Source organism: Dinoponera quadriceps, unplaced genomic scaffold (assembly GCF_001313825.1).
Source record: "Dinoponera quadriceps isolate SergipeBrazil2010 unplaced genomic scaffold, ASM131382v1 scaffold453, whole genome shotgun sequence".
In the NCBI taxonomy this organism is placed as follows: domain Eukaryota; kingdom Metazoa; phylum Arthropoda; class Insecta; order Hymenoptera; family Formicidae; genus Dinoponera; species Dinoponera quadriceps.
The window spans coordinates 545,743-558,501 of NW_014554678.1; the positions used below are offsets into that span (position 1 = coordinate 545,743).

Sequence of the window (12,759 nt, forward strand, 5' to 3'; positions counted from 1 at the left end):
AATAGTAGTAGTATATACATGGTGAGTTCTTGTTAAAAATTGTATAAACAACAATAAAAAGTAAAAACTTTAAAAGAATACAGGACGCATCGTTACAAGATGCGCCGAAAATGAAAAATCACTTCGGCTCTCTTTTTTTTCAAATGTTCCTTTAATACTTTTTTTTTATACAACTTCGAAAATTGATGGTCTTTTTCTTCATTTGTATAACATCTAAAGTTATAAATTGTGACGATATCCTCAAATTGAATTTAATCAACTAAAACAAGTCTGACGCTAAAAATTGAAGTTAATTATTAAACTACTTATCCCTATATACACACTTGCAACAAAAAATATTTTTCCACTCTCGAGTTTTAGGATCATTATGATAAAACACAAAAATTAAACTTTAAAGTCGGCGTGTATTAAAACGCAGTGTAATGCGAGGAAGATGAAATTATTAAAAAAACAAAGACAAATATCACGTCTTAAGAACTATCCTTAGATTTAAAAATCTCTTCGATAGAAGAAAATAAACGAAATCAGCGTCAGATATTTGGACAATTGTTCTTTGTTAGATAAAAAACGGATGGAAGGCCATTTCAAAACAATGTGACTTTATTCGTTCATATGGTCGATTCATGTGAAATTTACGTGTACTAAGTAGCTGTTACAGTTACAAAGAGCAATTCTCGTTTATGTGAGAAACGTACCACCGCTTCCGAGGGCATCGTTTTAGTCGCTCCTCTTAATCGACATACGAAGGACACGTACTATATTTTATATTTAACGTTATCTAACGGTGTAACTAAATTGCCTCGTTCCTTATGATGACACTTCGTCAGATTAGATTCGGTCGCGTGGCGCGCAGGGATACCCGCTACTATAAACGAGGAACATGTATAATAAATATTGAATAACAGTTGGTACTTATGGTAGTACAAAGTAGTAGAATGCAGCGTACACGTACTATAGCAGCGGCTATGAAAGTACTTACTACGCACGAGTTTGTCACATTCGCGCTACTTATTCTCCGGTTTTATCTGTGCTTTCGCTCTCTCCCTTCCTCCCTCCTTCCTCTATCTTCCACTTTCTCATCTCATCTTTTTTTTACCACACTTTTTCTTTTTTCTCTCTCTCTCTCTCCGCTCCCCCCTTTTTTCCATCCTTCTGTTCTTGCGTATGTGCTTACGCGCTTTTCCTCCTTACGACTCTCGTTTAATATTTCATTGCCAACTATCTTTCTGTCATCATTAATGACCATTATCATTGTTATCGTTATCATTGTCATCATCATAATAATTATTATCAGTGCATCGTCGTCTATATCGGTCGGGAATCGATACTTTCTTGTTTAACTTGCCGACAACTCGACCGCTCTGGACAGGATATATTCGTGCACCTGTGTTTATCGGTCCATCATTTGTTCATCGTAACACAAACAATAGACTCTCTTCAAAATGACCAACAATGTCTATTAACATCCTTTAGCTATTCACACACTTTCGAAACCATCTTCTCCATCTCGACGTCCGTGTCGATGTCGTGATGCACGTGGCTACTCGCATTGCTGTTGCTGATCGGTACCATGGTGTTGGTGATCGAAGTAGCCACTGTAGTGTTGCTACTGCCGCTGCTGCTGCTGCTGCTGCTGCCGCTACTGCTGCTGCTGCTACTACTGCTACTGCTGCTGCTGCTGCTGCTGCTGCTGCTATTGGTGGTGGTGGTGGTGGTGCTGGTGATGGTAGTGGTGGAAGAAGTGGCGGCGGCTGCGGACGCTGCGACCGTCGACGGTGTGTTCGGTGTTGTGCCTGGGGTTCCTGACAATTCGATGGGCGAACCTGGCGACGGAAGTGGCTCGGCCAGGTCTTCTAGTCCTTCGGGTGTTGGCAGTTTGTTCAGTTCCTCCCTCAACAGCCTGTAGTGTCTCTGTGAGTGGAGGGGAAACATAGGGCTTGAAGCATCGTATCCGTAATTACGTATGAAAAAAAAAAAAAAATGGAAATAACAGCTCGTTACTCGTGAGAGAAAACGCTTACCCTCAGCGATAAAGCATTCAGAGAAATACTCCGACTTGATCTACGGTCTGAACCATGCATCTCCATATCTCTTATCCAGCCTTCTAATTGCGCTACGATCTCGTGCCTCTTCATCCAGAAGTGAGTGTGTATCACCTGTCGTGAAACAATCATATTTTACTTTTGTGCTTGTTCATATTATGGAAATCGCGTGTATATTGTGTGTCAAAGCAGAGAAAGTAATTTAAGGTCGATAACGTACCTCCTTGAAGCACGGGCAAGGATTGCGTATTTGATCGAGCATCGCCCACTTAGCGGTAGCCTGACAGATATTCGCATTGTACTCTTGACTAGACTGAGCACCGCTCGATGTGCCTCGCGATCGTTCGTATCCAGGCTCGTTGAAGTAGGGTTCGGACACTAGGATCAGCGACTGTATCGATACTAAGACCTTAATTGGACAAAATTACACGACGTTAGTCAGCGTGTTCGTGCTCTTGTTAAAACTTTTTAGTTCTTAAGACCTACTCGGACGGCATCGATAAGTGTCTTGTTGTGCAATTCGGCGTGCGGATATTAATTTCAGATACGCGACCACTTATCAATATAGTGCGAAGACGTTATAAAAGCTGCGTTCCGATATTCACTGCCAGTGTTGACAATTTATCCGCAAATCGATCCGTCTGAATAGATCCTTCGCGCTTGTTCCGACTGGCTCACCTGAAGGAAACTACTAGTATGTGCATTCCATTTTTCCTCGGGCCGACCGTGCCACGTGTTGAGTACGCTGAGACAGACCTTTCCGTCATTGTATAAATTCGGATTAAAGCGCACGGTGTGACGGCCGGTTGTTTCTAGGTTTATCAACATTGGGCTATTAGGATAATCGGGAGGGAAGTACACGTCAAATTCAAAACAGCCGTTTGCGTACGGCGTTTCTGCCGGTCCTGTTATGAGTACCTTCAAAAATCGTATACATTGTGTTACATTGCGCGAATATGTGTGAGATCATCGAGCCGGCTTCAAACCTCAAGCACTGTGCGGCGGGCAATGCGGAGACGATAAAAGAAATGAGACATTCTGCTCGTTGGAAGCATCTAAATTCGACGTAATAATCAAGTCGCAGAAATACCGGCGTCTGTACTCGAGGATTGAACGACCGCTGAAACGACGTTAACCCTGTTATTCTATTCGTTTTCTACGCTATTGTTATGTGATATTAATCGGTACTTTATTAACTGATGACCTCCGAGAACAATCAATTCCGAGGCTTGACGTGTCAGTAGTTAAAACCGATCACGAGTAGACTCGAACAGAGCAGCAGGGTTAAATCGAGCGTTGAACGTGAAGATACCTTCATAACGTCCAATCTGTCCGCGTCGCATCTCACAAACACGCTACTGCTATAGGACAGAGGCAACGCTGTCGAGAGGGTGACAGCTTCCTGGGCTAATCTCTTCACTCGCGTCGGATGGCTCCGCTCACCAGCCGCCCTCATGTTCGACTCGAAGTGATACGAAACCGCGAATTTGTAACCCCCACCATCTGGATTCTCGGTGATCATCTCGTAGGTGTCTGAAGAGTCAACGTATGATCAGCAATGAAACGTTCGTTACGCTTCGCGATTAAGACCTATCCAGACAAAGTCGCATAGTCGCGTGATGCATAAGCGTGAAGAAATTCATGGCCAATCATGTGTCTAATATAGAAAATACCCTCTCTCAATAAGCGAGATATCAGCAGCATGTCGGCAAATTGATAGTAGATTCGATCAGAATATCATAGCCATATTAAGACGCAGGTCTTAATCTGTGTCCGCATTGAACTCGTGTTTTGTCGACGGAACCTGCTAACGGTTTTTGCTGCTAATGTGGCTAACACATTGGCAGGAAAAGCCGAACAGGATCTGCAAAATACATGTTCCATTTGAATAGATTTAAGTCATTACGGAAACGACAAATTCCGTTCGGTTTCTACAGTCAACCTGTCATCGTACTCTGCTGACGGATTCTGTTGTATTTCTGCTAGTGAACTGCCGACAAAATTTATAACACTTACAAACTTGGTCATAATTAGCTTCTGCATATTATCGGGGAAAGTCTTTTGTTTCGCGCATGATTGGTTAATTTCCCCACACATATGCAATGTATGATTACGCAAGTCGGTGTGGACAGAACTTCGGGCGCTGCTTACCGAATTGCAGATTTTTCATCACTTCCAGGTAACGGTGCTCGATAGAGCGCAAGGGTAACTCCGGTGCGGTCGGGCTGGGTCCAGGCAACTCTTCGCCAATACTGGACAACCTGCAAGTGGCGTTTTGCACGATGGTCGCGCTTTCCTGAATGTCAGGAATCAAGGTTGCCAAGCCTTCGTCTTGCTCACTGTCGTCCGGATACTTGGAGACGTTTTTCGACTTGTTACCCCTGGTACGGTTGATTTTGTGCACGTACGTGTCCACGCACACCCTCATACTCGACAGAAGGGACACCACGGACGGTTCGCCGGATTTGCCGCCTCGCGGCAACAAGAGCGGCGCCAATTGGCTGGACAATGCCATCGCTCTGAGCAGCTGCAGCACCGCCCGGTACAAGGGGATGTGCCTGGCCATATCGAGAACGGAGTCGTTGCGCAGGTATGAAGACAGCGCCGGTAAAAGACAGGAACGAGCCAGTAAGTCAGGGAAACCGGCGGGCAGCTCTCGCTGGGGTTGCCCGCCTCCCGAGCCGATGTAGCTCGCGAGGACTTGCAACAATACTGTCACGTGTTCGTCTTCGCACCGTTGTCGCAACAATGCCTGCTCGACGTTCCACGATTGTTGTGTAGATCCAGTACCAAAGCCGGTTCCTTTCGCCCAGTACAGGTGGGAGTTGTCGTCGCTGCGTCCCCCGCCGCCTCCGCCAGTGCCGCCGCCACCGCTGCTACTGCTGCTACTCTGGCCGGTTCTCTGCTCGGTGACTTCGTTTTGACCGGTCTGATGCGTGAATATCGCCAAGCAATTCAACAACAGCAGCATAGCCCCCACTTCTATCGTCGTTCTACGTAGAAGCAGGCCGTCGTCGGTGGTCGGCGGTGTGGCGTCCAGCAACTGCTTCAGTACTTGGAACGGCAAGGTCGGTAAGGAGGCGGCTAAAGGCGAGGACAACACTTCGCCACCCTCCCCGTCGTCGGAGACACCAAGAGCGAGTCGCAGTAGACACTGCGCCCGTTTCTTGTCCCTCAGAAGCACCTCGGCGTAGCCGGGCAGCCGAAGGAAGAGACCAAAGGCGGCGAGGGAATGCGGCGGCACGTAAGGCGGCGGCGTCGACATTTTCGGCGAGGAACTGTACGTTCTACCCTCCTCCAGTGCCTCGTAGATGTCGTCGTTAGTCTCCAGCTTCACCCAGTCGGCATCCGCTTGTTCCGGCGACGGTGATTTCTCGACGAAAGACAACGGTCTGCCGGAATCCGGGTATACCAACGGTAAGTGGCGCGCCAGGACCGCCAATCCGCCGCCTGCGCTGAACACACCCAGAGAACTCTCGATGCTCCTGTAGTTCAGCAGCTCGCTGTCGTTCTGCTTCGTTATGTCCTCTGCGAAGTAAATAAAAGCACGTCGTGAACTGTTCTAGATAAAATGACATCGGAAATTTTCCACCGGGGAAAGTACGCCCGAATATTCGTGCATCATGACTCGTGGATTAGACGGTGGATCAGTAACGGTGCTCCAGAACGGCAGTAATGATGCATGAATACCCCTGGTTGGAAATGCTTGATGTCACTATGCCTAGCGAGTGGGATTGCATTAATCCGTAAGTGTACCCGTGGAGGTCAAACTGACCCACAGACGAATGAACGAACGAACAAACGAGCGTTTCTCCGTTTCGTTTTTGTCTGCGGCATCGGCGCTTTCGGTAACTTGCCTCCGTCACTTATTGTTGGATTGTAGCGAAGTAGCGTCAATAACACTCAAAAATCTCAGCTATAAACAGCGGTTGTTATATTCCTCAAAAAGTCACGCGCCCATTTATGGGTTAAAGTAGTTCGTTAGTCCGTCGAACAATTTTCTTAAAAATCTTTTTAAATTTTGCCGCACACCGATGGCAACATTATCAATAGATCTGTAAAGTTAGAAAACGATTGACCATTCGGAAGCTGAGATATTCGCAACTGTGAATGTGACGCACTTTTTATACATGTTTCTCGAGGTTACTGTCTTATCTTTAACTTCTATTTTTAACCTCTTCTAAACCACATTTAGGATTTTAATAAAAACTACTGTGATATCAAGGATTAATGTGAAGACATTATACAAAAATGTCAGAATTTCTGACCATTTTGTTTTGAAGATATAGCCATAGGAAATTTATAATTTATAATAACGTCCGCGACATACGCACATATACACATATTTAAATCTTTGAATACCACTTTCTCTGTGTGTGTGCACCTTTATTAGTTCAAATGACATATAAATAAAGCATTAATAAGAGAAAAAATAAATAATATCTCCGTGTTTGTTTAATATTATGTATACAGAGTGAAGCATCAATTCGACCACCTTCAATTATTCGTAAACTATACTTTGTTACATAGAAAACAATAATTGCTTTTTTATTTTTCTTTTTTATTGGAACATAAAGGTCATCTTGGCCTCTACGATGCAAATGGATTAAATAGAAAGTTATAGGAATGATTAATTCGTTGACTACCACGCTGAATTCTCACCTGTGAATTCCAGCAGACTCAAATTTTCAAAAGTGTATTCAAAGAAAGTATTATGTTAATAGTTTTGCCGTTTCTTACTCAATATTTTCCAAAACATTTGAAGCAAAAATATTTCTAATCAGGCGAGTGAAGCCGTTACACTGGGTCTTTGCGGGAACTCGAGTGCACCCGAGTATGGGTAACATGATAGTCAACGTATGAAAGCAACGAATCGAATACCTTTGGAATCCTTGTTTTGTTGACGCAAGATCAAATGCAAGCATGGTTCGGATAATGAGACACCGCTGTCTTCGGCGATCGCCAGTAATTGCGCGATCGTAAGCTGAAGCGGTAAAGGTGTGTTCGGGCGGGACGAGTGTATTAGATACTGCTGATTCGTTGTGTTGGCTTGATTCGCCACTGGAACCTGTCCGTTGCTGGTCGTAGGTTTGTTCGCGATCGGCGTTCCGTCTGCAAGACAATGCGAAGGCGAACAGTCATGATAATTCGTTCCAAAGCGCATAATTGCTTATAAAATAAAGAAATAATAAAAAGTAAATTGCAACATCAATAATCTTATCATTTGGATCAGTCTTGGAATGTTTCTCTACGAATTTTGTCAATCGTTTCCGATTTCGTCCCCAAAAAGTGTGAAGATACCAAATGGCTTTCCAAATCATTCTAGAGCTCAATATATATGTATATATATTTTGAAATATATTTAATCATTTAATTGTATTAAAGTATACGATAAAAAAGCACTCTGATCGCGAACATACCAGAATTTAAACGCGGTTTTCGCACGATCGGACCACGAGCTTGCGATCTATTCGACGCCTCTTTAGCCCGCTTGTCTTTCGCCGTATTTCCAGCGGCCACGCTGAGCGTATCTACCATCAACTCCATCGGGGGTTGCCAAACCGGTTCACCGACACGGTTATTTTCGCTGGAACTTGCTTCGTTACCTTTATACGTATTTGGAAGTAATAGAAGAAACCAAGTTCCTTAAAAATAAAATTCCACACGGCCGCGTAAAAATATATTATGCGTAAAAGTATGTATCTCAGTCTTTTCCAACACTGATTTTCTCATCCTCTACGGATTCCTCTAACGTGCTACAACTATAAACTTCTCTAACATTAACGCATACACACACATACTTGTACTAATTATTATTTCTCTGTAATTTGAGACCAACTGTTCCACTATTGATATTCTCCGGTGCAGACATACCTGACACTTTTCGCAATATATCCGCTACCGTCGCTTGCGTCGGCATGTACAACAGTTGATGATAATGACCGAATGGATGAGCAGGGTGAGGCGACATGGATGGCATGTTGTAATTCGCCGTTCCTGCTGCGACTTTCATAGGAGCTTCCGAAGTTACCGAAACCAATACTTTCTCTCCTTCCAAGAGCAATTGCAGGATCAGTCTCCGAGTAAATCCAGAAATACCGTGGAGATATCGCACATCTAATCATAAGGCGGCACATTAGTAGAGTCGAAGCAAAAGCCATGTGTACAAAGGTCGACTCGGTCGAATTAATACATTACATAATACGTTATTAATGAAAACAGAGAACTCGTGGGACTCGGCCCAGCAAGAGAATCGACAGCGTAAGCTTGCCGGTACGCCCCGAGCACACTTACTCGAAGTCATTCGTTGCTGAGAAATGACTTCGGTCAAAAGTTCCGCCAGCAATTTCTGGTTTGCTTGGTGACACCAACAACATCTCGACAAGAATTTGATCATAGCGCTCTCCAGCGAAGTGTAGGACGCACTAATTTTCGAACACCTGCAACATATCGCGATATGTTTCTATTGCATATAGCGAATTTATGATCGCTGCCTTCGAGTTGCTCGAAATTAATCGCACTTTCGAGCGAATTTTTGTCAGGTTGATTGGACAGCTCTTCCCCATAAATACTGAATAACCGTATCGACTTATGATACGAGTAGAGTTGAGTAAGTTAATTTTTTACTTGATACTTCACAGCTGTTTATAAAGCCAATGTGGCGCCATGATGTGATTAAAAAAAAAAAAAAAACAGAAACGCGATACTAACCTTTATATGGTAGGTCGCGAACTTTACAAATTGTTCTCGTAATTTAATTAAAAGTTAAGTTAAAATGAAATTAGTTTTATTAAAGTTATAAGTTAAAAATTAACTTAATAGTTAATTATACAAAGCTATATATGAAATATTTTAACTTAACTAAAAAAAAATAAATAAATAAGTCCTCAAGTTAACGCATAAAAATAACTGAGTTTAAATTAAAAGTTAATTCATTTAAATTTGACTAAGTTAAAAGTTGTTAACTTTTTAACTTTTAACTTAACTTTTAATTAAATTAGCAAGTTACCATCCAATCCTGGATATGAGTAAATGCGGATCTGCAATAGGTGTAGCAAGTCTTTTTGCTCTGAGCGATAAAATATAATGTGATCTCTCTGACAAGAGGATTTTCCCGCGCTGTCAAAAATCATAATAACGTTTAAATCTTTGGAACACTGGAATATTTTCTGCTAGAAATAACGTGATAATGTAGTGCTCAAAGCAAACGACTTGTAACACTTATCGTAGATCCAACCTGAAGCAGCCTTCAAACGGAAACATGTCGACAAATGAAACATGTATTCCATGGGAATACTTGTGAATCAATCTAAAATATATTGCGCTCGTTGTTTTCTCCCCATTGTTTGCACAGGATGCACATTGCGATCTTTGTTGGTTTCGAGTGAGACATTGTTTGAGAGTTATGCGAAGAATACCTCGACACAGACACCGACGAGTTTTCGATAGGACGATTGCTGAGAAGTGATAGGAGCGGTAACCAAAAACCACGGCCTTCTTTGCCGAGCCAATCTCGCATCCTGCCTTCCGAACATACGAGCATTAAGAATTCAATCACCATCGCTATGCTGTCCGGTCGCATTATGCACAGATCATCTGGAAAAGATAACGCAGAGATGAGTAATATATTTTATATGAAAATAAGAACTCGTTTGCCATCATCATGTGAAGTGTACACTGAGCGAAAACGTAATATAGCTACGTGATATAGTCTCCATCTTTTACAAATGTGCTTTTAAGACGTGCTGTGGACAATTCTCTCGAATATCACAATTGGGGAACATATCAAAGTAATCCAATTTCAATTCGAAAGTAGGATCCTCCGTCTTACCATTATCCGAAAAGCCGGTATTTTCAGTCGCACTGTTCTCGTTGCTGTCACCCGATGCCATTGCGGCACGCTGATGTTGTTTGGATTTCTCCAAGTTGCAGAAATCTAAATATCGAAGTCCCAAGATAGAATTACCAAGTCTCATATTGTCCGGTTTATTTAAGGTTTCGCGCAGAAAAGCCCGCGAAAGCCTACTAGTTCTTGGATTTATCGTGAAAAGTTTAACCTGTGATCAGTGCTGTGAGTAGCGCGGGGAAGCCGGAGTCGATTAGCTGTTGAATGCCGGGCGGAGAGCGCGCTGCCGCGGCTACGGTTAACAGCTGACCCTCCGTCAGACGCAGCCGTTTGTACTCCAGCAGTACGAAGCGGCAGTACCACTCTTCGGCATTGATCTCGCTCTTCTTATCGTCTGTTTGGCCCTCGCTCTTCTTACGATCGTCGGATATCGACGCGGAATGATCCGTCGCGAGATTCGGCACCAAGATTCGCACTCGTTGCAGAAGCAGGGGAAACAACGACGGCCTCACGTAGCAGAAAGCGCAGAGAACAGAATCGATCGCCTGCTTCAAGGCAGAGTTCTTGCCGAGAGTGAGGGTCCATTGGTACAATGAGCTGCGCAACATAAATCGGCCGGATTAGCGTCAAATAAGGAAACTCGAGGAAGCAACAGTGAGCGCGAAGCAGCGACGCTTACTTGAACAGATCGTCCGTCAGAAGCGCCTGCAGATCGTAATTGTGGTTCTGCTGTTGGTGGGTCTTCCAGATGATCGAAGACACACAGTGAATGTACACTGCCGACGGGTTGACGGAATTGGGATTACTGTTCGTGTGGGATATCCCGTTGCTGGCCGAAGTCTGCAGCCAGCTGAGAACGGCTCTCATGCGAGCCTCTGTGCTGGAGTCTCGGATGGAGCAAAGCTGCTGAAGCAGTTCGACGACCAACTGTACGATAGACGTCTTCCGGGAAGTCACGGCTCCTGCAAAGCGTCAGTGCAGGCGCGTTAGCTATCATCACGTGTGGTTTTAACACTTAGACTGCTCAGCTAGTGTTTTATTAACAGAGCCACAGGGCTCGCAACCGTATGTACAGAGTCAGAATAGAAAACAAACCATGTGTTTCATGAAAGGATGACGATATCTATCCTTCAATACATATTTCGTATGTCATGTTATCTAACGTAAACATATTGATGTAATAACAATAAAATAATACGACTTGTACATGATATCCTACACGCTTTAAAGAACCACAATTATGCACATGGATTGCTTTCCTAAAATATCACGAAAGATATATGTGTAAGTTTGATTATTTTATAATAATACTAAAATACGTGTAATGTTAATTTTGTCTTTTTACATTAATATACATTGTGCAAATGACATTTCGTTTCCTCACTCAATATTTCTATAGATAATTCATAAAATTATCTCTATTTTAGTTATTAAAACCGTCACTCATAGATCGCGCGCACCATCTACGTGAGCGACGAGGCAGTCTAAGTGTTAAGGCAGCAGATCACTATATGGCTGCGTTCAGAAAACACAAGCAATCAGTGAGCGGTTAGTGATTATTGGTCTTTACTGTTAAATTCCTAAATTTAGATTACTATTAATTACACTGTAAATACAATTACTCAACCGTTGTGTTTTCTGAACAACCAATCAGTATCATTCGGAGACGGCCATGGTGTTTTTTTCTTTTTTTTTTTTTTTCCGAGAGACTCGAAATGATCTGAGGTTTCTTCCTCGATCTCTATCTTATAAACCGTCAGTCAGGCCGTCTCTGCCTTCGTTTGCGGAAAATAGAGAACGTTTCCCATAAAGCGATACCTTGGAAGAAAAGGGTGGACCTGTTGTTGAGTAAGAGACCAATGAGATGGAGTCCAAGCTCACGAGAGTGTAAGCCAAGTTGTAATAGAACCCTCTCCAGGTTGGCAGTAAAGAGAGACGGTGCTGGGAGTAACAGGAGGTTGCAGCATGCCTCGACCAGGCCTTCGACCGAAGCCGCGGAATTAAGCACCTCGGCGGCTAGATTACTGTTCAGTGTGCTCACCGACAAGCACTGATGCAGTAATCGCAGCCACCCCAAGCTACACACAAACGTGATTAGAAGTAGTTCCTTCGTAGCCTCGTAGTAATCGTTAACCCGTTCAACGGAAAGAAACACCATGTATCTCATGAATCTAGCATCGAGTCCACAGGTTCATTCCACTTGGCTGAACTAGCGTTGCACTGGAACTTCGTTTCCCTTTCCCAATACCACGTTACATATTTTGTTCGCTCTAAGAATGAGAAGTGTAGCTTAATTCAGCCAAAGAGAACAGACCTTGAGGTTCTTTTGAAAGTAAGACCTCTACTGTGGTTAAACTGACTCTTCATCATACAATTATGGTAAACAAGTTACTAAGATTACTCGCAACGAGTTAATGAGATTACAATCGAGACAAGGACGAAGTTATTGTCTGAGGTACTTCGATAATTCGAAGTAATGACGTTACCTGGTCTTCGTCAGTTGTTCCTCGTCCATCATGTCAAAGCTCGTCTTATTCTCACCAAACGCGGTGGTCCCCATCAGTTTGATTTGACTGAGACTTACATTCGTCGAGTCACGCGGCTTGTACAGACGCACCAGCACGGAAGTCACGACTTCCGGCTGGGACAACGTAAGACGTATGTACGTTAAGCCAGCCGTTGGCATCGGAGGACAAACAGGCATTACTGGACTGTTGTTTTCTCTTGATATTTCAAGAGCCACGGCCGAGGGGCACGCTGTTGAAAAACAATATACGTGTATTAGAAAATCCGTATCCACCTCGTCCGTTACGAGACAAACTTCGCGAAGTTACGGCATTTTCTCTCTCAGAGAGAGAGAGAGAGAGATCT

General features: G+C 43.5%; 1 protein-coding gene across 10 annotated transcripts in view; it reads right to left on the minus strand.

The window, feature by feature from the left end:
* Window positions 1-582: 582 nt before the first annotated feature.
* LOC106740764 (baculoviral IAP repeat-containing protein 6) overlaps window positions 583-12,759 on the minus strand; it is a 33,905-nt gene continuing 21,728 nt past the window's right edge. For 6 of the 10 annotated variants that reach the window (XM_014612118.1, XM_014612119.1, XM_014612116.1 and 3 more), the window contains 16 exons: window positions 12,375-12,645; window positions 11,707-11,966; window positions 10,568-10,850; window positions 10,100-10,485; window positions 9,874-9,978; window positions 9,461-9,638; window positions 8,337-8,482; window positions 7,917-8,159; window positions 7,463-7,687; window positions 6,924-7,154; window positions 4,194-5,570; window positions 3,355-3,575; window positions 2,721-2,960; window positions 2,263-2,451; window positions 2,022-2,156; window positions 583-1,911 (listed from right to left, as the gene is read on the minus strand). In XM_014612118.1, the coding sequence (XP_014467604.1) occupies window positions 1,474-1,911; window positions 2,022-2,156; window positions 2,263-2,451; window positions 2,721-2,960; window positions 3,355-3,575; window positions 4,194-5,570; window positions 6,924-7,154; window positions 7,463-7,687; window positions 7,917-8,159; window positions 8,337-8,482; window positions 9,461-9,638; window positions 9,874-9,978; window positions 10,100-10,485; window positions 10,568-10,850; window positions 11,707-11,966; window positions 12,375-12,645 (4,928 nt within the window). In that variant the 3' untranslated portion in view covers window positions 583-1,473. The remainder of the gene's footprint in view (window positions 1,912-2,021; window positions 2,157-2,262; window positions 2,452-2,720; window positions 2,961-3,354; window positions 3,576-4,193; window positions 5,571-6,923; window positions 7,155-7,462; window positions 7,688-7,916; window positions 8,160-8,336; window positions 8,483-9,460; window positions 9,639-9,873; window positions 9,979-10,099; window positions 10,486-10,567; window positions 10,851-11,706; window positions 11,967-12,374; window positions 12,646-12,759) is intronic. The other 4 variants (XM_014612121.1, XM_014612120.1, XM_014612125.1 and 1 more) reach the window with 2 other exon arrangements.